This window comes from Passer montanus, unplaced genomic scaffold (genome assembly GCF_014805655.1).
Source record: "Passer montanus isolate IOZ18808 unplaced genomic scaffold, ASM1480565v1 scaffold61, whole genome shotgun sequence".
Taxonomy (NCBI): Eukaryota; Metazoa; Chordata; class Aves; order Passeriformes; family Passeridae; genus Passer; species Passer montanus.
The window spans coordinates 3,622,892-3,648,511 of NW_024371149.1; the positions used below are offsets into that span (position 1 = coordinate 3,622,892).

At 43.6% G+C, this 25,620-nt stretch overlaps 1 protein-coding gene across 11 annotated transcripts in view; it reads left to right on the forward strand.

Moving 5' to 3' along the window:
• Positions 1-22: 22 nt before the first annotated feature.
• CAMK2G (calcium/calmodulin dependent protein kinase II gamma) overlaps positions 23-25,620 on the forward strand; it is a 119,402-nt gene continuing 93,804 nt past the window's right edge. For 3 of the 11 annotated variants that reach the window (XM_039727289.1, XM_039727288.1, XM_039727290.1), the window contains exons 1-2: positions 26-381; positions 2,240-2,334. In XM_039727289.1, the coding sequence (XP_039583223.1) occupies positions 317-381; positions 2,240-2,334 (160 nt within the window). In that variant the 5' untranslated portion in view covers positions 26-316. Of the gene's footprint in view, positions 382-2,239; positions 2,335-25,620 lie in introns of all 11 variants that reach the window. The other 8 variants (XM_039727291.1, XM_039727293.1, XM_039727296.1 and 5 more) reach the window with 6 other exon arrangements.

Consider the following 25,620-nt stretch of genomic DNA (forward strand, 5'->3'; position numbering starts at 1 on the left):
CGACGGCGCTGCGGGCGCCCCGGGAGCGCCCCCGGCGGCCACACCCCGCGGCGGGCCGGGGCCGGCGGAGGGAGGGGGCCGGCGCGGGGTGTCTCCGAGCCAGTTCTCGCGGTGCTGGCCAGGCTCAGCCTCCTTCCCCTCCCCGGCGAGCGGTGACTGTGCACGGCGGAGCGGGGAGAGCGCCGAGCCGGGCGCCGGGGGAGCCCGCGCCGCCCCGCCGAGCCAGGAGGAAGGCCGCCGAGCAGCGCGCCCGCCCGGCCCGTGCCCGCCGCCCTGCCCCATGCCCCAGCGACGCTGAGCCTCCCGCAGCCCGAACATGGCCACCACGGCAACGTGCACCCGCTTCACCGACGAGTACCAGCTCTACGAGGAGCTCGGCAAGTACGGAGCCTGCTGTGCGCCCCGCGCCGCGCCCCGCCGCCCGCCCCGGCCCCGGGACCCACCGGCGCTGCTGGGAGCACTGTGCCGGCGACCCGGCTCTCCCGGGAGCCGGAGAAGGATTAGCTGTCGCGCTGTAATCCTGTTCTCCAGCCCCCCGTCCACCCCAGCGGCACAGCCGCCGGAGGGAAAGGTGTTCCTGCCCTCCTGGGTCGCCCCGCCGCAGCGGGTGTCCCTGCAGCTTGTCTCGGGCTGCGCGCTCCTGTTGCACCCCCAGATTTTCTCTCTTCCCTCCTTTTCCTTCCTCAGGACCTGGCTGCCCCGTTCTCCTTCCCGCACCGTCTCCCAGGTGCACGTTGCCGTCCCCTGCAACTGTTTCTGCGCTGGGACGCGACAGTGTTACAGCCACTCCGCGATGCTTCAGTCCCCACTTCCTTGTCCCTGTGAAAGGACCAGGTGCTGCTGCACCGCGCTTCTCTTCCCTCCCCGCTTCCTCGCTTCTTCCCTCCCTCTCTCCGCACTTGTCTCCGCATTGGCAGACTTGCTGCTGCACCCTAGGACAGGGCTTTGCAGGGGAGCGCAGTTGGGCAGGAAAGCAGTGCAGAAAGGGCTGGAGTAGGATTATGGGGACAGTGCTTTCGTGGGTGCTGCTGCTCGCTCCCTCCCTTCCTGCACCAACTGCTGGGCTCTGCTGCATCTCTTCTCTCCAGCCCGGTGTCCCTGTCCCTCCCCAGGCTGCTGCAGCTGTGTGTCACCAAGCCCGGGCCCCAGTGCTGGTGCTCACCTTGATGCTCATTGGTTTGTATGTAGAGGTTGAGGAAGGGGATAAAAAGGCCAGGACTCCGCAGTATTGGAAGGATTCAGGCTATTTTAGGCTCCCTGAAGGACTAACTGTCTGTGGGGCTCTTGTGCAGCTTCTGTTCCCCTCATAGCTGAAATACGGACATTTGTCCCTAGACATGGGTTTGCATTCCTGATCTGAAGGACTTTGAATTTTCTGCTGGTTTTCTCATATTTGTCCTTTCCCCTTTTCAGATCTTTTCTGTAAAGCTAGTTGTTGTTCTTTACCCACCATGGGTTTTTTGGTTTTTTTGGTTTTTTTTTTTTTAAATAAGCTGTTTCCAAGTGCTAGCTAGTGTAGTCCTGTAGATTTTCAGTCTCTGTCTTTTCACCTTGGTCTCTTGTATTCAGTCTTTTTCCTCACAGAAATCTTTCTTCCCTCTGTCTCATATCTCTTCTCCAAGAGTAATTCTCTTGAATAGTTGTAATAATACAAATAGTTCCAGTTTGAGAAATGTAGAAATGTAGAAAGCCTTGTAGTTTTCTACTCACTTCATTAGTAGGTACATGCCTATCCCAATTTTGCAAGTGGGTTGAGAGATATAAGAGAACTAGTAACTTCTGCAAAGTGTTGCAGTGATTTTGTGACGGAGCTTGCACTTGAGCATGGGAGACATGAGTCCTGGGTTTGTGCTGTGATTGCCGGGGATGCTGTCTCTGGGAGATGGACTTACCAGCTAGTGCTGTTCGGGGCTGTTTGTCTCTTGTTTATTAATCCCTTCGTGTCCTGTTTCTGGCCTGTGTGGTCTCTCTCTCCCCACACAGTGTGCTCTTCCTACTGCGCTGTCCATGAGGGAGCTTGAGGAGTCTTCAGGAGGCTTGAGTACCATATAGACTTAAGTTTTTTGCTGATCAGACAGCATGCATTGTTTATCAGATTCTCAGGTGTTGTGTCCCTCCTCTGGATGTCTTTTGCCCTGTCCTTAATCTGGTCCACTCTGGGAACAGGAATTGTTGCTATTATAGTTTCATTTTCAGTTTCATAGCACCTACCCTTTTTTTTTTTTTTTTTTTTTTCCAGGGGAGCCTTCTCTGTGGTCCGCAGATGTGTAAAGAAAAATTCTTCACAGGAATATGCTGCAAAAATCATCAACACCAAAAAACTGTCAGCCAGAGGTTAGTGTCTCTATCTACCTTTCTTCTCTATATTAGTAGGAAAATACTTCACTGGAGTTGAGGCTGTAATAAATTTAAGGGATCTGGAGTTTCTTGTTTCAGTCATTATTTTTAGGCATTTCAAAATAATTGAGTTGTGTGGTAAAGAGGGGCCTGAAAGAAGGTAGTGTAGAATGCCTGTGTCTGGAAATGGATACTCTGTAAAGTGATGTTGTCTATTTTCTTCTTGAGATCTTTCTTCTTCAACCTGAGCTAGAGGTAGATTCATCTATGTGTGTGTCTGTATCAATCACTCATAATAAAGAGAAGTGTTGCAGACTTATTTTGCTGAATGTCTTTTTTTACCTAGAAGATCTGTCTTACCAGAATAGATGTGATTATTTTTTTGAAAGATAGATGCTCTATGCCTTGCTGCTTTCATGCTGTAGTTAAAGGTGGTATGTTTGGAAGCTAAAAAGTCTGCATTCAAAGGCAGAAATATGTTGGATGGAGAAATCTTGCCAATTTGACTTCTCAGCATATTTGAACAAGGGGCTTGTGCTTTCATTACTCCTGGAGACTTATAAAACCTGAAACTAGAGTGTAGTGTGATGAAAAGAGAAAAAATCTAACTCTTCCAAGCTATTAGTCTTCTGCTTTCCAGGGACATATGTATGCATAAAGGGTAGTAGGCCATATAGTATGAGGGGAATGTGCATCTTCTGGTGTGTAGGGCATCACTACAGGGATTGGATGGGGTGGGGTGAATGCGGGGGAGAGCAAGAGAAATTGAACTGCAGTGAAAGATGCTGAAAACAGGGAGTGCAACAAGTTGAGATGCCAGAGGCAACTCTTTCTAGAAAAGGTGAGCAGGAAGAGTTGTAAGTCTTTAGAGGCATTTCAGATGTCACAAAATTAATGTATGAAGCCTTTGACTATCTTGCTAGTTGAGTAGAGAGCTTAGTAGGGGGTTGACTGTGAAATGAAAGGGAAAAACATGAGGAGAAAGCAAATGATCTTGAGAAATGATTTAGAAGTGAATAATGTTTTACCTAATCCTTACAAAAAAGAAAAATAGAATATGTATTCTCATTTTTGCCAGAATATGAAATGTGATGATAAGAGCAGAAGACAGCTTGAAGAATAGTGAAAAATTTCCATTCATTTACTGTAGTTTGTGTGGTTTGTATAAAGAAGTAGTGTCAATGGTAGTGTGCTGTGAAGCAGTGATTTTTTTCCTTTTTTCTTTTTCTTTTTTTTTTTCCTACTTCTAGAAGCAAGCATATCTGCTAAGGTGTTTAGTATTTAGCCTGAGTGAGGTCATTTTGGGGACCAACCACTGGAGCCCTGGATTGTTAATGAGGTGGCTGCAGATCTTTTGAGAATCAGTGTCCCCTCAGTGGTCATGTGACACTGCCTGCTGATGTAGGTGGGATATCCAATCTCTTGAGTTCAAAATTAGTTCAACTTAATATGGGAGAGGTTTGAAGAGTGGCTTTGCTTTGCTGACGGCCATTAATGCTGTGTTTGCTCCACAGACCTCCCTGTCCATGCTGTAGTGAGGACTAAGCTCAGGAGAGCCATTTCTCATATGCTAGTGGACGCCAGGCTGCCTGGGGAAGGGAGGGGGCAATTTGATAAACTGATTGCGAAGTTATTGTACAAAGGACAGGGTAGTGAAATTAACTCTGGAGTTAACTGGAGATAAGAAAAATGGGGAAATATGCATGCTGAATATAGTTGAAAATTCAAAAATGTATTAGTTGAAGGCCAAGACACTCAGAAAAACTGATTGAGTCAGTTTTTAAGTGTTTGGTCGTTTAATGAATTACCGAGGGAGAATTGTATAGATTCTAATTGTTTTTCGTAGTAAGGTGATGACAGTTTAATGACCCAACAAGTAGGAAAAGTAAGTATGGGTGAATATAGGCCATGTTATGATCTATACTTACCATTTAGATTTCATACCTTCCTTTAAATAAAATACATTGAGGCTGCTAGCCTGGTCCTACTCAACTCAAGGCAACTGGCAATGATATACTTAAACACGTACCAGTTAGGTACGGTAAGTGTGAGGAGAACCAAGAAAGAAAATGTGTGTTTCTGCTACTACAGAGGAGTATCAGAAACAAGGTACTGATCAGGTTGTGTTGAAGTTTTAACTGAGAACTGAGGAATCTGTGAAAAGTGGATGGTGGCTTTAGCTGAATATGTAGGTTCCTCAGTTATTCCAGCTGTGTTTGCTGAGAGCTCAAGGGGTAAGTACAAAAAGTACTTATAGTAAAAGACTTGAGTATTTTGATAGGAAGTTAGTGAATTCACCTTGGAATAGGTCTTTAAAACATCGAAGGAGAAATGTGTGCTATTTAGACATTGCAGCTGTAAATCAGTGATTAGGGAGATTCAATTCAGCAACCTGAAAATGAAAGTCTTGGGAAAAGGCGTTTTAGAAAGCTGTCTCCCTAAGGAGCAGAATTATGGTGTTAATTCTGCAGCATCTTGGATATGTGTTGCCTGATGTGTCCTTTCCCCAAGCTGGCACTTCTCCTTGGGCTGTCCATGTCTCTGCCCATCAGTCCCTCTGTCCAGGGCTCTCCTGTGCACCCAGCTGCACACAGGGTAACCCACCCTCCTGACCTTCCTCCCACACTGCTGGTTTTCTTCTAGGCACAGTCAGAGAGCCAGAATATTCCCCTGTGTGGGGACAGCCAGCCCCTCTCCAGCTTAAGCAGAGCTACATTTAACATTTTATACTATCTCTAGCAGAATTTGAACCTGTATGGACACCTGATGCAGTAACTGCTACTTCAAGAGTCAGCATCTTGCTGTTGCTGCTGCAAAGTATAGCCCATTGCTGCTTCACAGAAGTGTTGCCTGCTCTAGTGCTTTCCTTGAATCTGTTCAAGGCAATGGTAACAGAGCCTTGCTCTCCTTCTGCAGTACTTGTTGTTACCTTTGTTTTTCAAGACTTGTGATGAAGAAATACTAGATAGGTGACTGGGAAGTGATGAAAAGCTTACTGTATGTGGCTGAAAAGGAGAAAGAGGAACGCTTCAGCGTGAATTAGATACAATGAAAGGGTAAAGACTTGAAGAGGCATGGTGTTTCTCTGTGAAAGCAAGGAGGATGGACAGGGTGCTGGTCCTAACAGCTTCAGTCTGGTAAACTTCACCCTTCATAAATACCAAGTCAGCAGTTGAGAGGAGTCTCTTTTTTATATTGTCTGTGATTTTTGGATGCCTATTCTCTCTTTTAATAAGTTTTGTCAGTAAGAACTGGTCTAAATTAAAATTCATATTTTGGCTTTAGTGAAGTATTTGCTATTATTCATGCTGTGTTGATGCTTAAGACTCCCCAGTGAAGACCATGCCAAGAAGTTTAATGTTAAATAGGGTCCAAATGCTTGTGGAAAGGGAGAGGAAACAGACTTCACCTTAGTCAGCATTCAGCTGACATATAAGAGCAGTTGTTATTACACATGGAGGAAATACAATGCTTCAGTCATCTGAAATTCCTATGGGATTGAATGCACGGACTTTTACCAGCGCTACGGGTAGAGGCAAGTAATAACTGTAATTTTTTGAAAGTTGTCTTGTGGCTTTCACCAGAATACTTTTTTGAACATGAAAATTCATAGCAAGTAGTGCTACAGTGAAGTTCAAATAAAGTAAAATTACTTGCAGTGATCAAAAGATCAAGAGAGAAGCAGCAGCTTCAGTAGCAGTAGGGAGATATCCCCAATTTGACTTGCCAGCATACACTTCAAGAGAGAGTCTGGCTTTTGAAAGAGGTAGGCAGAGCTTTAGGATTTTATAATTTTTAGGATGTTTTTTATACCAAATAATATTTATTGATCCTGCCATCATCTGTAGTATTTCTGCCCTTTTTTCTTAGGTGCAGAAGAAAAAATCTCTGTGTATTACATCTATTGCTAAATTTTAATTTGCTGTTGAAAATCTGTATCTTTTAGCTCTGGCAAGTGACATCTCTTGATGAAAGAATTAAAAACAGCTGTCTTGTAAGTTAGTCCACTGTCCTTACTATGGCTTTGCTTTTGACTGTGAAATAGAGGTGGCTTCTCTCCCTCCTTTTCATCTTTCCAAATTTGTAAACCAGATAAAAATTTGCAGTCTACTGATTTGTTTTGTTGCTGTTCCTGTAGGAGATTATGTGGATTGTGGGAGGAGCAGGGAATTACTTCTGTGTATCAAACCCCAACAGGAAAAAAACACTCTTTATACTTCCAACTCTGCTATTTTCCCACACCACTATTGTCCTGGCTTTTGGTTCTGTAGTGGCTGCTGATTTGGGCTTTACAATATGTTTTGTTGAAAGTGTCAGCAGCAGTTCCCCTGGACACTAAAACCTTGAGGTTGAATGCTGCAGAGGGAGTTTAGCAGCATCAGTCCCTAGCATCTCTCTTGATCTGGTCTGTACGTGTTCCTAGGTGCTGCTTGCACTAAAACTCCCTTGGACTGCTCCTGAGGCTGGCAGGTTTTGGGTCTCTGTGGGGCACGCTGCTGGAGCTGCCTGTGTGCAGGCTGCTGCACTGCAGCGCGGCCACCGGCTCTGCTGGGGCAGGCGAGCCCAGCACCCGGTCACGGGGGCTCCAGCAAAGCCAGACTCGCCTAGAAATGTCTGTGATGGGTGTCTGTGTCTTCCTGTGTTTGCAGGTTGAGGACAAATGTCCTTTCTTGCAGAGGATGGCAAATCAAACTGTCTGCTCAGCCGTACTTGCTGAGCAGCCAAATCAGGTCCAGTCATTTGGTTTGGGAGAGGAAGCTTTCCTTCCTGCAGCATGGGCTGAGTGAAGAGCTTTCATGCACCCCAGCTCCACCCTGTGCCTCCCCTTTGCTGCCTGCAGAAGTCTGAGAGATGCTGGGAGCATATATAGCAGACCAGCTGCAGTGGGTTGGAAATTTTTTGGAGGTGTTTGCACACATGGAGGGAAGCAGGGAGCAGAGCAGAGTGCTGCACACCCCTCAGAGCAGTGTATGAGGCTGGGAACTACCTGATGGAGTGACTGTAAGAGTCTGGGTGCTCAGGATGGGGGCTACAGGGGAAAAATCAGGTGGTGGAGTGGGCTTGTGAGTAGCAAGCGGCTGAACTCTTCACTCTGCACCACAGCACACAAGTGTAGCAGGGGCTGGTGGTGAGGCTGCTCAGCTGATGTTAGAAACAGCAGCCCTCTACCTCCCACCAGCGGCCTGCCTTCCCCTGTCCTTCCTACCTGCCTCTGCTTGCAGTCCCCAGCATAGGGGAAGAGGATTCAAATAGTATGTATACACCAATAGGGGAAATTTCATTGGAAGAAGTGTTTGGAGAAGAGGAGGGCTTGTGCCAAAGAGGAGACCCTGACCTTGGAGGAGAGGTTGGACCTGGTAACTTAGTGGGGGGCTGCTGAGGGTTGGCTTGGCTTTTTGCCTGCCCCAACATATCAGTACAGGCAGAAAATGCCCTGGTTTGAGAGCCAGCAGAGATTGTTGGGGTGGTGAGTTGTGGAAGCCTTGCTTTACTGTGGCTCACTATGGCTAGAAGCTGGCTTCCTCCCACTGTAGATGTTAGTGATGGTTGGGGTTACCCCAGGTTGCCTCTCAGTTTACGCTGTATATTTTATAAAGGAGCTGGAGCAGAGCAGACAGGATTTCAGCTTGTGTCTGTCTTCTCAGTGGTCACATTGAGTATTAAATTTCCGGCATTAACAATGATGGGGGGGGGGGAAGTGGGCACACAGATTGGGCAGGAATTCCTACTGCCTCTACACGAGGTTAGAGAAAAGAGCTTGGTGAGAGTCAGGTTTCTTGTTTTCCCAATATAAACTGGATTTGTGTATGGCAGAAATGTGATTAGGCTAACTCCTGCACGTGTCCCAAAGCCCTTGGCTCTAGAGCATTTACTCTGATCAGCCAGAAAATATTTGTAGGTGTCCCTATGGTGAAAAGCAGTGTGTTGAGCAGCCTGTAGATATTTTGGGTAAGGAGAGCTACTTCCAGTTCCTGTAAGAAGGATCCAGTGAAAAAAGTATCTGCTTTTTTTTGCGGTATATCACAGAGATTTCACTGTCTCCAAATTTAATCCTTCTTTAGACAGTAGCAAAGTCATCACTAGCAGAGGGGGATTCATCTATGGATCATAAAGAAATTTTTAAAGTGTCCTCCTCCCCAACAATGGAACACTGTACCACTATTTTAAGAGAGGACAATGACAATATTTTTGTTCCTTTCCACGCCCTACAAGTATTCTAGTTGTTCTGGCCCTCCAGATTAGGTGAAGACAATATTTAAAAGGTAACCATGCTAATGCAAAAATTTCTCTCCACTTGCTGTCTGTGAGCACCACCCTGACAATGAAGGTATCACCCCCCACTTTTTCTGACCTGTCCACCTGTGTTGGTATTTCAGGTGTTTCTTTTTGTTTCCTCTGTTCTTGAAATCTCTTGATTTTTACCAACATAACAGATGTAAAAAAACCCCACTCACCTGCCAGTGTTTGATTATAAAGTGAGCTATTGCTTAGTTGGCTTTGTTGGGCGAAGAGGGCAATATTGCCTGGCACCAGGGTCACCAGCACAAGAAAGAAGCCTTGAATGCTGTAAAAAGGAAATGTGGAGTATCTCACCTCATTGTGTGTTTGTCTGCAACTGAAGTGATGTCAGTGCTCAGAGTAGTCATCTTTGAGAAAACAGAGGTGCACTGATTTCTGATGGGCAAATGCATCCTTAAAATTTTGAGTTGCTCACTAGATGTTTTGGGGTTTTTTTTAGTGTATGGAGGAAATGTGACCCTGTAACTTCAACTACTGTAGTTGCTGCTGATCCTTATGACAATAAGCTTAATGCTTCAAAAATTGGGGCTCTATGAATTAGGCTGACATCATGTTCCTTTTTATACCTTATTAAATTTAAATACCACTTTATACTTTGGTAACATCTCCCCAAACATTCTGGTATTGCTGCCTGCATGATTTTTGGAGAACAGTTGCAGAATACCTCTGAAGAAATGGGCTGGCAATATCTTAGAAGTAAGCTTTCTGAACACTAACGGTAGCCAAAGATAAGTGGAGCATGGATTTAACTTTCTGCTGAAACTGAGTCTATAGTTAGATTTTATTTCCTTGTATCTTTTTTTTTACCTTTTACTCTTCATCTGCCTTTCTCTCCTTTTTAATTTTGAGTTCATTTTGAATGTTCATTTGTTTCTCATGGATCAGTTACTTTAACCCATAATTATATTAATTTATAATGCTTTGATTGAAAACAGCCCTTTAGTAATGCTGCTTTACTCTTCTTCCCTCCCAGAGAATATTGTACAATTTCTGTGGCTCCCACAATTTAGATGACCAGACTGGGAAGTGTGGATGTTGTTGCAAACGGCCGATTACTGATGTCTGAGACTAATACAGAGGTGCCAGAGGAGCTGGTTAATCTTGTATCTTGCCTTTTTATGATGGAATCAGGAGAGGAGGAGATGACCTTGTGGCTTTACTTCTGGTGTCAGGATCTGTCTCGCTCTGCTCCTGGCAGAGCCAGAGGGAGAATTCCCCATCTCTGAGATGTGAGTTGAGTAAATGCGATGACATTTCAAAGAATGTGCGTGTGCATATAACTTTCGCGTTATGTTCCTGAGAGCATGAGTTACAGATCTCTCTGGTGACCCCCTGTCCTCCTGCTCCCGTCCAAAGGTCCCATCCTGAGTTAGCTGCTGTCCAAGCCTCCACTGCCATGAGCCCTTGTCTAACCTGAGGCTGGAGTGTGCTTACCTGTGATGCTGGGACAAGTCCAGGTTAGTGTGGTGCTTCAGAGAAGGTTGTTAGCTAATCTTTTCTCTTTGCTAGAAGCCACAGGTGATTTATCTGTTAAACACAAAACTTTTCTTTCTGGGACAGCAAAGGTAGAATCGCTTTTTGCAGTGCTATTATTTGTGTGATTCTGTCAGAGTCCCAAAAATTGAGCTGAGAATTGTCTCAGGCATTGTGGGAATGAAGACACAGTAAATTTTGAAGAAAAACAAATGCCATGTAAACTTATCTCTAAGGAAAGAATATGCTTGTGAAGATGAGCCTGGGAGTGGCCACAGCTCTTTGTAGGCCTACGAGCCAAAGGCTAAATGGCAGATCAGGCAGGGAGTGGCAGCAGCCTGCCTGCTGTGGCAGAGCTGCTGGGTTATCTCTGGGGGCTGTTGCCATGATGACAGTGGCAAACAGGGACTGAAAAATTTACCAGATGCATGTGAGCCAAAGGATTAAACTTTCTCATAGGAGAGAAGGGAGGGGAGGAGGGTGAGTGATGAATTAACGGACAGTATCCTAGTGAGAAATACCAGGCTCACTTTCCCATACTACTGGGATGGCAGGGGGGAACGCAGACTGGCATTCCTCTTTCAGTCTAAACTCTGAGCAAAACTGCACTGACAGATTTCCTCTTTGGAGAGAGGGTGAATGCACCCTGCTTTCACTGCAGAAGTCATCGGGATTTGCATTGCTTTGGCAGGTGGAAAATAAGAAGCAGGAAAAGATGGTCTCTCTTTTTTAGTCTTCTTTTTCCCTGTTCCCTATACCTACAAGTAACTCCAGTTCTTTACTTTGTGCTTAGAGATTTTTGGCACTAGAGTTCATGGAAATCAAGTTTCAGTGTTGCCTGCAGGTTGCAGACCATCAAACATGGTTCTAACCAGCCTGCACTACTGTCATTGATAGCACAAGGCTGTTGTCATTGAAAATGTCTGATGCAAAACCATATCAGCACTACTAGGGCTAGTAGCGGTCTTGACCCTGCATACGCTTTTGTTCCTTTTCCAGAGCTGGGGCAGTGTCCCTGCATATCAGACTTGATAGCATGGTGGGCAGGCAGTGCATGAGAGAGGCTAAGCTTGGCAGTTTTCCCTCCTCTGGAGTCTGAGGAATTCCTATTACGACCCTGTGCTGCAGCTTCCTTTGTGGAGGTTGACCACAATAAGGATTGGTCCTAGGAGAATTAGTGATTTGCAGCTGGCTGGGGAGTACAGAGCTGGTGAGGGGGTCTCTGCACTCAGTGCCCAAAATCTCAGTGCTCCATAACAAAAGATGTTATCACTTGGTTGTTTTCAGTACTGCAAATTATTATGATACCTTCTTGCAGGCAGCTTCAGGAAAGACCCATCTGGCTGTGTCTGGAAAACTTCTGACCAGCAATATAAGAGTATAAAATGTCTGAAGGCTTAGTAAGATAGAATTGTGGTAATAAAAACTAGTTTCATTCTGGAAGGGCTTCTTCAACTCAAAACATTTATTTATGGAATGAGACACTAGTATCTATGGAAATTGTTGATATAGGTCTTTCCCACCAGGCCAAATCCCAGCGGACTTTTTAAGCTGTGAATACAGGCCATATGTGAGAACAAGGATTTTAAGCGTCCAAAGCCAGTTCCTGAAAGCCTATGGAAAGGATTCTTTCTTTTCCTTCACTACTACTCCCCTTTTAGGCACCTGAGTTAGCTGGTGTAGGCTGCAGCTTGTCTTATGAAGTAACTCAGTGTTTGGATGTGCTTTATCTTCTGCAGTTACTGTGTCATCCCTGATAACTCAGTTGGTGTAGACTGTGGTAAGTGATAGCTGTGAAGACAGAGATGTCATTTCTTGATGTTGAAGACAACTCTTTTCTGCAAGAGGTTTTCTCAATCCCAGGGGAGCAGTGAGAAAAGGAGCAGTCTGACATATCCTGATGTCCAAGGTGAAAAAAGGAGACTGAAGAGCTAAATCCTTAAACTTTAGCGTGCTTCCTGTGTTCCCTGTTCTTTTACAGGGATTTCTCTTTCACAAGGGCTCTCCTTGCCTGTGCAGCAGAATTTAGTCTGTAAAGTTTCCTGCAGCTCTCTAGATGGGTGAGATGTGTGTGTTTATCCAGCTCTGTTTGCTGCTAGAGACCTGATCTCATACACCTGACTTGAAATGTGACTTCACAGGGGACAGTCCAGTGCACTCGCTGCGATGCACTTTCTATATACACATTTCAAATTACATGGGTACCCTGGAAGCTTTTTCAGGGAAAACAGCTGGTTAAAACTCATCCTATATTGGTCTCCAATGCCTGCCAAATAAACTTTGTGTTTCTACTGTATTAGAGCAGCTGCCATTCTGAAAATGTCCATGTGTGTCTTGGTTGGGTTTTTTCCCCTTTAAAAAAATTATTTATTTTCTCATATTCCTTCATGTAAAAGCATATAACATTTCCTAAGTAATGGGCCAAGAAATTGCCCATTGGCTGGAGGAAAAAAATAGATGTAGAAGGAGGAACTTGTCTTTACTGGCCCCTGGAACATTTTTATTGGAGGCTGCTAGAATGTATGGCCTGGTGATGCCAAGCAGGACTTTTCTGTTGTTTGCTAAAAGAATTGGTGTGCTGTTAAGTTTAATTTTGCCTGCCTCAGGGCCTGTCCATGTAAGCTTTGGGTATCAAATGTCCTCTGTTGAGATTGTGTCAGAGAGATTAGGAGCATTGAAGTTGCACAGCTTTATTTTATAACTGGTACCTGTGCAGAGACAAAGCTTGATTGTGATGATGTGTTTCTTCATTACAAGTTAAAGTGGTGATTCATAGCTCCTGTGTTACTTTAAATATTCCCGATTTTTGGATTGCAGATTGAAAAGTGGTTTTCAGCTCTGCCCAGCTTTGTTTGACTCGTGTGTCATCTGGACTAGAATCTGCCAGCTCTGCAGATTAGGATATTGTGTTGTGTCTGCTGCTTGTTATGAAGTTGCCTGGATTAAAATTTTTGATGCAGAGCAATGATCCATGGCCTTCTCTGTCTGTCTGAATTGCTCTTGCACTTAATAAGGATGATGTAGAGGACTGAAGTGTTGGTCAGCTTGTCCTTTGTGTGGAAGCACTTCTACAGTAGTAGTCTGGGAGTTGAGCTCTCATTTGTCTTCTCCAGACAGCCAAGTTCAGCAAGAAGCTATATGAAAAAAGAGACCCAAGGCAGTTGGCTTTTATGATAATCATTATCAAATATTGCTAACAAGTTCAGGTGACTAGTTGCTGCTAGCAGTTTATGTTGCTGCAGACCTGGTTACAGTTTTAAGGAAGCACATTGTGCCTTCTTAACTCTTTGTGGCTATGTACATTTAGTTTCTTCAGCAGTCCTGAAGCTGAGCTTAAAAAGCTTTCCCTCCCACTACTTCACAAACAGTCAAGAAGTTTATCTCCCTGATGAATTATGAAATGTTAATTGCTGAAGTTTTTTCTCATTTGAAAGCACAGCCAAAATTTCTTCCCTGTCTTAGAAACAAAACTTGGGTCTCATGGTTGCAGTTACCTTATCTGAAGGAGTTGGGGGGGTTGGCTCAGGAACAAGGCAACATGCAGCTCGACTGAGCCAGAGGAACTTAAATTCTTCCTTCTGCATCTTTGAATTCCTGGATCCTGCATTGCAGTGACTTGACACTGCTGAGATATGCCTCCCTGTCGCACTCTTACCTTGTCTGCTCACCAGCTGTAGTCTGATACTTACTTAGCTGGTTCATCCAAAACCACTGACACCTGATGTGATCAGCTGATGGGGAGAAGAGGGGAGCTTATGTCCAGAAATAAGCTCATTTGGTGTGGTTTCTTTTTGTTAGGCTGTGTTCTTCAGGACCCTCTGTGCCTAGAGAGTTTAAGACAGAGCTGCTGGAGTTCTTGCACACGTACGGTTGCTGTGAATGCAGCAGAGAGGGTGCTGATATGGCTGTGTTGCCTTTGGAGCAGCTCTGTCCTACTGTCTCACTTACTGCGTGTCCACTTTAAGAGAGTTCATCTGCAATGCAGCTGTTAGCAGGGAACTTCTGTAAATCAAGAGGGAATGAGTGCAAGTGAGCCCAGTGTCTGCAGTTGTGGCTGGGTCCTCCCCACAGCACAGGCAAACTTGTTCAGAAAAGACTTTTTGCAGGAAGAGAAGGGGATGGCAGCACAGTGCTGATGGTAGGAGCCCCTCCCTTCTGTGCCTGTGTATGCATCAGCTGCTCAGGAGCAGGAAAACATGGAAAAAGCACAGTGGGCAGCAATCCTGGAACTGGAAAATCCTGTAATGCTTTTCCCCTCCTCACTCTGCCACAGTATAACCAGGTGTTTGCTTAGGGCCAGTCCTGTCAGGATGTCTTTACAGCACACTCCCTTCTTACACAGGATGTCCTGTTAGAATTTGGAGCTTGTTGTGAGCTTCTGCATGTCGGTCAGAAGTGCACAGAGGCCCCGTGGGTTGCGGGTTTACAGCTGTGTTGTCTTTTGTTGCATGGCTGTCAGACCATGTGCTTGTGCAAAGAGATGATGTCAGGGAGAGAGAGAGCCCACAGGTGGAGCTGCTTGGAGTGCCCAGGCTGTTCAGGTGTTGCACTGGGGGCTGCTGCTAAGTGACTTGCTGTGAGGGAAAGGAGGAGGAGAAGAGCCATGTGTGCAGTAGCCCTGCTACAAGTGGAACAGATGAGCCGTCTGAGGGGAACTCTGAGAGGATCGCAGCCCCTCCAGCACATGACAGGAAGGCTGGCTGGTGTCCTTGTGGCTGTAAGCATGTGGCTGAGGAGTGGACCACTTGGTGTTCTTCTCTTCCCCTGCCTATCCTCTGCTTCTCCAGGAAGCAGAAGCTCCTCAAAAGACTGCCTGGCTATCAGCTAAGGCAGGAGCACTGGTACAGTTGCTTCCTGGTTCCTCACCCACCAGTTTCTGAGGATATTCTGGTGAAGAAATTCCTCTGTAGCTCACAGGGATTCCTAGGGCCTCTTAGGCCATTGCTGGAGAGAGCCCTAAAGGACCTTCCTCCAAGGTGGCTGCAGCTTATGGGGAGTGCATAATGCTTTTCATTCTGATGCTTAGCAGGCAAAGCTTCCTCCTTCACTGTATTTAAAAGTATTCTGGGCAGACTTGGTTCCAGATTTCTATTTCAATTTCTTTATTTCCACTTGGGAAAGCATTTCCAATTCAGTCATTGGTGATGCAGAAAAAATTGATGTATGATTCAACACCCACTTTTCCTCCTCTGCTTCCTCTCTGCCTCTCCTGTTTTCTGGACATTTGTTGTCCCTCTCGTAATAACCAAATTGTGCTAACTGTGTGTAAGCAATGTTCCCTCCCCTTTTGCTGGGGGACTGTCTGACTTGTTGTAAGAAGTTATTTTTAGGGTTTGCTTCCTGGGATATTCTACCCGTTGCCAGTTATGGTGATGAAAATGTCACTGAGATGCAGAAAGGACTCCCAATTCATTGATAGCATGCCTGATCTTTCTTTTGTAAGGGTGCCCACGGAGATCATGAGTTCCTTACAAATACATTGCCAGCACTCAGGGACACAGCCCCAGTGACTGTGCAGCATAACTCCCTGTTAAAAGCATAATGGGCCTCTGAATTTGCCCAGGGGAAAAGAAGAAAACAAGAAAAAAAAGAAATTAAAAATAAGTAAAGCCTTTCTTTGGTTCCAGTGGAATTTGTTTCTGCCCTTCTGCCCTTTTTTTTCTTTTTTTTTTTGTATACAGGGATGTCAGTGCTGCAGAGCTGTGTGTCAGTGTACAGGCCAGTCCCTCACAGGCAATTTGCTCCTTGTACTGGATGTATTATGTTGCACTGGGTTACTGCCAAATGGCTGGTCTAGGCTAGAGGAGAAGGTGTGTGCTTATTCTTTTGAAACACCTCTCCCATCCCCCAGATCTGTGGCTTGCAACACCCAAAAAAGTTTATCTTTATGGCAGCTATAGCTAATAAAGCATGAATGTAATACAGGCAGATTACAAAGCTCAACTGACCAAGGCTGTGGGCTGACAAAATGCTTGGCTTAAGGAGCACCTGTGTCTTCCTCTGAAGATGTCTGTTCCCTCCGTACTGCAGCATGTTTCTTTTCCTTTTCAGTCTTATGCCTTGAATCAGAAAAACAAGTTCAGAAGAATGATTTAATAAGGAATTATTGAAGTAGTAGGGATGGGCAGTTATTTGGTCTCTGGGTAGACTGGAGATCTGTTTAGATCTTCATATCTCTTGGAGCAACCCTAGAAGGAGTTGCTTTAGTGTAACTCTGGAAACCAGGATCTCCTAAAGCTGGGTCTGAGAAAAGTGCTTGTGGAGTGTTATGTTGTTTAGTGTGCCTGTATTGTACTCCTGGAAGATAGCATAGGAAGAGGAGCCCCTTGAGTGGCTTTGGATCAAGGTAACAGAGAAGTTAAACTTGGTTTCAGGCCTGATGCTGTTGGGATCAGGAAGCCGTGTGGCTGCAGTGCAGGGATGGTGGCAGCAGTCTCGAGTGGGTAGGTGCTGTGCCTGTGCAACGCAGAGATTTGTGAGCTCTCTGCAAGAAAAGCCAGTTACAGAAAGATTGGAGGAGACTCCTGCCTGATTAGATAGCATCTTCAAAGTTATCAGTGCTTAGAAACTCCTCTTTATGCTTTTACATACAATGAGTTTCTTTCTGTGTGTGTAACATACATGCATAACCCAGTGTATGTTTTTAAGTAATCCTGACATTTAAAGTTTTTTTAGTGAGTGGTAGCTTTTATTATGTCTTCTTGCTGTCTTGCTTCCATACAATTCCTTGAAGAGCCTGAGCACTTTATATGCACAGGATGAAGTTCTTGGACTCTTCAGGAGCAGAGGCAACCACGCTGTCTCTGTCCCTGCTGCCCTGTGTTCCTAACTGCCACATGGATTTACTGAGACATGGTGCTCTTTGCTCTTTGGTACAGAAGAATTTTGGTGGCTCTGCTACAGGTGGTATCTGCTGTGGCACATGTGTGCCTTTTTAGTCTTCTCTCATTGAAATGTCTGTTAGCTGCTCTGTATTTACTGCTTGCTCTGCTTAATTTAAAGTTCTCCTAGCATTGCTAGGGGAACTTAGCCTTAAAATAGATGGTTTGACCTTTTTTTTTTTTAATTATTCTAATCCCCTAAGGCTTGATGTTCCTTCTTGTCAGAAGAGCGTATTTTAACAGAGGTATTATCTCTTTCAGAGAGAAGTCATTCAGCACTGTGGTGCAGTGCCATTCATCTGTGCCTTTAAGAAGGTTTTCTATTTAGTTTACTTCTCTCATTCATATCTCTTAAATTTCAAATCAAGGCAGCAGTTCCAGCATTCTTCCTTCTCCCAGCTGGCTGGAATAGCTAAAAAGAAGCAATGGATGTAGACTTGGTGTTGCATGGACACAGGCCCTACAGCATTTCCTGGAGTGAAGGATGACATTATGCATTGAACAATGATGTTCTGCTGAGTACCACTATTTAGGAGTATGCAGAAATTCTAAGGTTTTGTTTCCCTCCTGAGCGCCTCTCATTTTTGTTCAAGCATTAATTTCCTTGGTTCATTCAAAAGAGACCCAGCTGTTTGGTGACCAGTGGCTGCATTATCATGTATCATTTTATTGAAGAGTCACATTGTCCAGCTGTGTTCTGGGAAAACTGGGACTGGATGCAATAGGTGTGCGGGCTTGGACAGCTCTGACAGTGATGGCTGAATTAGAGTGCATTGGGTTTGAGAAGGAGCTTTTGTAGCCCCTTGTGCACAGGGAGAGCATCATGGTTTCTGTTCATATGTTGGTAAAGGTGGAATCAATGCCAGGAACTTCCTCTTCCAAGTAGGGTTTTTCCCAGGGTGCTTTCACCTGTGGGTGTTTAGTCTTGTTTTCCAGGAGCTTGGCTGTTTTTGCCCCCACTGCTTTGTCCTTCCAGAATTTTTATTCCCCTACCTGAAGGAATGTCATCATTCCACTGCAATATGCTCCTCTGCACCACCAGGAAAATGTTCCTGCAGCTTTTTTTAACCATGTACCCTCAGTCTTTGTTGCTCTCCCTGTCAACTATGTAATACATCAACAGGTTTCATTAAGTGTCCTTGATCCTCCCAGTACTACTACTGGACAGGGAAGTATTAGCCTTGTTTTACACTTGGGAATACTGAGAAAGATGCAGATTTTCAAGTGCTTTCCAGAACATTTGGCAATGAGCCATGATGAGTTAGGAAAAGAGTCCAAGTCATATTCTTTGCTCTTAGGAGTGTAGGTAGAAAAAAAAACTGTGGGCATTTGGCAGAAAATAACGTGGGCTAAAGCATGTAGTAGTACGAGGAGTTGTGGTGTAGTTTGCTGGTTACAGGAATAACATTTTGATGTGTTTTCTGTACTACTTTTCACTCTGATTTGCTTACTGTTTGTGTAATACAGCTCCAAAATGTGTTGTATTTGGTATGCCTTTGGACTCTCTCCCTATCTGTGATTTTTCCGTGTGAAGAGGATTGAAAACTCAGTCAGAGGTAACTGCTGTTGGGACAGAAGGCTCTTACATGGCAATAAACACACAATGGTTTTGTGTATGTGTTTGAAGACCAATCAGAAAAATTAAAGGAGGTCACTTAGATGTAAAATTATTACCTTGTATTAGTCATAACTACAGGGACAGTACCATCTGCAATAGTTTATCTTCTGAAGTGTGTTAAAGTAAGGTGGCAGAAATGAAAACTTAAATGTCTAAGGTAAGCAACTGTACCTAAGAGTTAAGAAAACCCCAATTTTATTATAAGAATTTAGACAAACTCTAAAATTGTCTGCATTTTGAGATCTAAGTAATTGATTTGGTTGTGAAAATGTGGATTATGGGATGCTGTCAGGAAAGTGTTCCTGGTCCCCTCTTGCTGTGTCTTTTGGCTAATAATCTATCTGTCTGTTAGTTCAAAGGTTTCTGCCTTCCTGGAGAATTTGGAAGCATCCATATTAATGCATTGTTAAGGCATTTGAAGGCTTTTCCCGGGAAACAGCTGTAGGTGCACAAGGCATACTGCTGCTAGCCCTCTTGACCATAGGATAATGTCAAACTAATATGAAGTCTTCAAGAGCAGAACATCCTTTACCACCCAGGGAGGAATAAAATCTTGTGTGTGTTTAAGAAGATTACTGTTAGCTCATTGGAAGGAATAATGAGAAGTTATGGGACAGAGCTGAAGACCTGTCATTAACTGAAAGCCAGGCCAGGGGAAGGAATAAAAACCATGAGGGAATGACCAGAAAGAATTCTACACTTAATAATGTGTATGCTGGGGATTCTGCTTACTTTTCAACTAGCATGATTCAGGTTTTGTTTAGAAGACAGTTAGAAACCATACTGTGGCAGTGATGCAAGGAATAGCCATATAAGAGTACAGGGAAAAGGAAAATTGTAGGGAGAGGTGGAATGTGATTAAGGTTAATTAAAGTGTAGTGTGAAAACTAGTTAGAGGCTCTGGTCTGCCCTTTCTGTAATAAAAACAAATGTGGTTATGCAATGAATGGAAAATTTATCTTTTCAATAATTAATTTCAAACTTGTTGCCTTTGGACAAATATTGTAGATTAGAAAAAAAGAATTAAAAACTTGTGTGTAATTTAAGTCAGCATATTTGAAGAGGGATGCTTTTAAAAAAGGAAAGGGTTTACAGACTTATTTCTTCAGGTTGTCTTTTGCATTGCGAGATTAATCCGTTCTTTCCTTTGTACGGGGTGACTGGGATCATCCTGAAACATAGATAATATGTGCCCTTTTTTTCTTCTTTTAATTGACAGTTGTTTTCTTAATAACTTCAGCAAAGAATACAGGCTTCCCTTTGGAGAGAAAGGTGCTCTCCTGGTACCAGGGCAGGAGAGTGAAAGATGGAGGAAGGGGTGGATGTTCAACTCCAGCATTGGGAATGATTCATCCTTGATGAATCCTTTTGTCTTGATACAAAAAAGCCCAAACAAACAAGCAAGAAAAACCACCAAAACAAAACAAAACAACAACAGCAGAAAAAAAGCAGCAATGTACATCCAGACACTATCCTTTTTCAGTCTGTCCTTTCTGCCATCTGGCTGTCCTAATCTTCCAGCATGTTGCAAGTTGTATTGTTGCTATTCTACCTGAATTAGCAGGTTTCAGACACCACTGGTTACTGAATACAAGGCAAAATGAATTAGAGGTCTGACAGAGGAGCTGACAGTATTGCCTATCATGAATTGACTTTCTCCACTTTTGGAAATTGTATTTGTCTTTTTGTGCTTGAGCTTTGTTTTCATCTTTAGCAGGTTTGCATAGTGTGTAATGCTGCTGAGGACTAATGCTCATGCACGGACTTATGCTAGCACTATTGCACATAATGTTTTGGCCACCAGGTTGCAAAGAATTTTTCTGCTAGTTTGTTGGGTTTTTTTGATGGAGGACAGAGGACAAAAGAAAAGACTCAAGAAAATGTAGGATTCCATGATGCTGTTTTTAGAAATTCTGCGTGGTGCAGGTTTATATAAAAGACACTTAAGAAGCATTTCCCTGCCACTCCCAGTTTTTTACCTCCTATGAATAAAAGAATGTTAATACTGTGAAGGAGGATGTGAAACACTATTCTTCTAGGCTCAGTCCTGTGAACAACCTCCATGTGGTGTATGGTTGGAATTAACTTTTTACACTGGAGCTATAAACATTGCTCTGCTTCTCTCTGTGGATTATATGCTGGTCACCTCCAAACAAACAGGGTGTCTTTTAATGACTAGAAATTCACTGTGAGTTAAGCAGGTTACCCCTGCCAGGTGCAGCACCTTGCACTTGGTCTTGTTAAACATAATGAGATTCCCATGGGCCCACTTCTTGAGCTCGTCCACATCACTCTGAATGTCAGCCTGGGCTGACTCTTCTAGGAAGAAACCTACTTTCCCTGTGCTCAGTAGTTCTGTAGCTTCATAAAAGTGAAATTTTTGTTCAGGCTTCTCTTTGGGATTCCAAATACACATATTATTTCAGACTTTCAGCAGAAGTGAGAGTTCACTGTTCAGTCTGTAAGTGAGAGGGGGGCAGGGGGTAAATATATATTTGTTTCTTTAGGTTGCTTATATGCCTCAAATTTAAGGGTATGGGTGCATATCTTTACAAATCCATTATGTGATCGTTAACCCCAGAAAGGTCTGAAAGTTTGGCTTGAGTAAAGCTTCTGTTTTAAAATGAAGTATTGTTCATTTTTAAGTCATGAGGTATAGCTTAATTGCAAACTGGAGATCTTTAAAACCATCCTTCTCTTAACTGTCTACTCATTTGAAGTAACTGTGAACCCAAATGAAGAGAAAATAGTGCTTGGTTTTGAATTATTGGTATTTATGGAAAGGCAAACTGCTTCCTTCCCTCCTGCCCTTGCCACAATAAGGGCATTGCTTTCGTGCAGTGTAAACTGCATTTAGTAATGGTCTTGTGCTTAAGAGCTTCTAGTTAATGAGACCTATTAACAATAATGAAAAATGGCATCCTTAAAGTGCAGAGCTAGTCAGAAAAATAATTCTTCAAGAATGACTGGATGGCTGTGTACTCTTTCTTGGCTTATTTAATTTAAGGGGTGGGGGAGGAGCACAGTCTTGGCTCTGAAACTAATTATTCTTCTGCATATGTGTCCGTGATCTGCAGTTCCTGCTGGGGATTTGCAGAGCTGGGGCTTCTAGAGCTGAAGAGCTTCCCAGACTGAGCCTAGCTGAGACTGGGGCATGTAGGCTTAGCTTTGCTTTCCCAAGCCTCAGTGGGAGCAGCAGTAGTAAAACCCTTTTTTTTGTCTGTTCAAATGAACACATCTGAGTCAACAACACAGAGCAGTTGCATGGAGTGGAAAAGGGATTTTTTTACATACTTATTCATCTGGCTATGTTTGTATTGTAGTGTGCTGCCACCTCCACATCATGTGCTGTTTTAGTTAGACAGGATATACATTGCTTTTCAATATGTGAATAATCCTGCTTAAGGAAAGGGGAGGATTGGCAATGATTTTATTGGCTTTGAGATACAAAACCCCTACATTCCTGCTTAGGAAAGGACACAAGGAGACTGCCTGAATGATGACTGTTCATATGAATAAATAGTAAGGTGTTACAGGGAAAGTCCAGAGAAGTGAAAGCTACCTATATCTCTGTCTTGGTGTCCTCCCACTCAGTATTGCACTCCCATGTACATTTTAGTAATTTCCTTTTCAGCTAGGAAAGCCTGTCATGCCAGCCAGCAGACTTGGAATAGCTTCACTTAGTATGAGACCACCTTGTCCATCTCCACTGAAAAGGATTTCTCTGGTTCTGATACTACTCTGTTTGTGCTAAGAATTACAGCTTTTTGTGGTAATAGGCTCTGTATATTGGGAAAACTTCCATGCTGTGGGACAAAGTGGGCATATTTTAGGACAAAGGAGAGATTTTCATATAAAGGAGATGTTTCTTCTCCCACTTTGGGGGCAGCATTGATTAGTGAAGACAGACTTAATTTCTTGGTTCTGTATCCTCGCTGCCAACTAAAGCTAATGGTACCACACCCCTCAGGGTTTTAATTGAACTTCATCTTCTAAGAAGGCAGCATCCTATTAACTGCCATCTGTGGCAGGATCACATGCTCAAAGCAGTCCTAGATGGATAGACAGTGTCCTGCTCAGTGGCAATTCTTCTGTCTCTTTATCCTCTGGTGCTAAGCAGAAAAGTGTCAGTGTCTGCTTACAGAGGAGCTGTTTCTGTGCTATAATGAAAGCATTTCAAACCACTTTGTCCTTGCTTCTAGCAGGTTTTGAGAGGTTCATGTAATTTTTCAGGATATTTTATATGTTAATGTGTGTGTCCTTTGTGGAAGAGAAGAGTTGGAGTGTTTGCGAGAGAGCACTCAACCCCTGCTGTAGAGACTGTTGAGCCATCTGGGGAGACAATCACCTTCTTGAAAACAGGCTTCTGAAGCTATTTCTGTGTGGAAATTGGAATCCAGTGGACACCTAGGGCATGTAGGAGTATTGGCTGGGAGCTTCCTTTAAAATGGAGCCAAGAAATATGCTGCATGGTGAGCTGCTGCATCCCCAGAGAAGCTGCAACATTGGTGGACAGGAGGCAGGCCAGCGCATGGAGAAGGAGGTGGCTGGCAGTGAAGTGGGGAGCAGAGCACTGATGGGGGTGTGCAGAGTGCTGCTCTGTAGGTGAGAGGAGAAATTAGTTCTTGGTGCAAAATGTTTTGTGGCCTGATGGCCAAGGCTACTCACAGTGCCAGCTTTGCATGCACATTTGGCCAGATTTTATTTTCCAGGTCTTGCTCTCTCCTGCTGTACACTACCACAAGTCCAAGATTTGTGAGTTTGACCCAGAATTGCAAGGATATGCCTCTGCTCTGTTTTCTTAGACTGGTGTGTTTGAAAAGATTGGGATTTCCTTACTGAAAAATCAAACCAGAGATGATTTCCCCTGGAATTTCATATCTTCTAATAAGATGTTAACAGAAGGAAGGGAAAAAGTAATTCAGCAAAACTTAATACCATGATGTAAGCCTGTGCTAAAACATGGACTTTATTATTTGCATCTTGCTTTCCTTAGCTTGTCTGTTTTTGAGGTGGAAGCACTGAGCACCCATGCTTCTACTGGACGTAATTTATCTTGACATTCCCATTGTTGAGCATTCCTTGTGATCAAACATCTAATCATGTATGCTGTAATCACATCTATGATGTGCCATCACTACTAATTTGCATAGACAATGTTAACTCTGCTATTCTTTTAGCATCTAGGTATTTTGGAACAGAACTTAGGTATTCCATTTTTAAAAATATGTGTTTTGCCTACTGGGTCTATATAAATATTCTTCCTCTTTCTCTTCATTGACTTGGTCATTCAGTGCTGCAATCCAGTGTTTTATTATTCCCACTCCTGGGTTAACTGTTGGCTGGTAGGGAGGGAAGGCCTTTACATCTGTGAATCCTTTGCGAGGAGATAATGTCTTTTGCAGTAGCTGCCACTTCCATGTCCCTTTCTATGACTTGTGAAAAGTATGCAAAAGAGCATGGTGAACAAAGATGCAGTTTGTCACAATCTGCCATCACTTCCAAGATGTCTAGAATGTCTTTTGACTACAGTGAATTGGGATAAATGGCTGGGTGCCACTTCAAAGTGCATTTAATGTTTGGATATTAGAGCATAGATTCTGTGTAGCTGGTTTGGAAAAGGAGACACCAAGAAGTGCTCTTTATTAGAAGCACCTATAGCAGATGGGTATCTCTGGGGCAATATTGCCCTTTTCCTTAAAACCTTACTCATAGCTTGTGTAATAAGGTGAAAAGTCACTGCATTTTGGTGCCTGCTGAGGTTTGGTATTAAATTCAGACAGAAAGCCCAATACCCCCTCTTTTTTTTCATCCTTTTCTCTCCCGTCTGTCTCCATTCTTTCAGAAGTAGCTAATGTCTGGTCAAAGCAAGTTAGATTGTTGGGCAGGCATCATCAGTGGAAAAGTAGAGAGTCATACTGGGCCTCAACCTTATAGAATGCAGACAATTTTGAGTCTTGGATTGTGTTTCTGTAAAATTGTGAATTCTGTTATGGCTAGAGCTATTAGGCTAAGTTAATTGTTGTTCAAAGTATATGAAAATCTTGTGCTAGAAGTTGTCATAGGAAATCCTAGGTGTTCTTTTTGCAATCAGTATGAAATGGTAGATCTGTATTTTGTTTGAAGGGTGTTTCAAATTCTTCTTGATCCTTAGTCATTACCTGTCTATATGTTAACATCCATTTTCTACATAGTAAATGCAGACTTTAACAATTTATGTGCTGAGCAGAAGGATCTTTCCTAAAACATGAAATATTTGCTAATAAGCTGTCATGTTTTGGGTCACTCTGGTCTACTGAGGTAGATGATTAGAGCTCTTCTAGTGATGCCCTTAGAGCTTTGCTAATCGGAATCTTATGAACTGAACCAGGAGCAAATATTTTATCTTTGTAATAAAATTTCATAAGCTGAGGGATCTCAAAGTACATTCCAAGCTGACAGTGATAGTGGGACCACTGAATTGCAGTCATAGGCTAGGGAATCACAGAACAAAGCTGTATCTTAAATTGGCGCTGAATCTGAATTCTCCTATTGCATTATTCAGACATGGTGAAGACAGTTAACATGTTGGGAATATGATGGTTCAGCATAAAACCAGAAGAAATAATAAAGCTTTTTTCTTGGAGGGGGAGAGTGGTGCTAGTTATTGCTCTTTTAAAAGTATGAAGAGCAGAGGGAAGCAGCCTTGCACTGACGAACACAGGAAGATGCAAAATAAAGATCTGGTATATTTTTGCCAAAATATGACTCATTGTTTTTCTTGTCCGACTTATATTCCTGGGAGCATCTGATCACAGAGTTGCAATCTTGATTTTGCCCAGTGGTTAAGACTAAAGGATGCATCTTGTTATTATAAAGGCAACCAAAAGTTCCTGAGGACGGTCTTTTGTCAGAATAGCTGGATAGGTCAAAATATATTTACTCAGCAGGAGGCAGAGAAGACTGGAAAAGCACCTTAGAGCAGCAGACATTTGGTTTTCTGAGATATGTTGTCCTCTTTCACCTCTGATG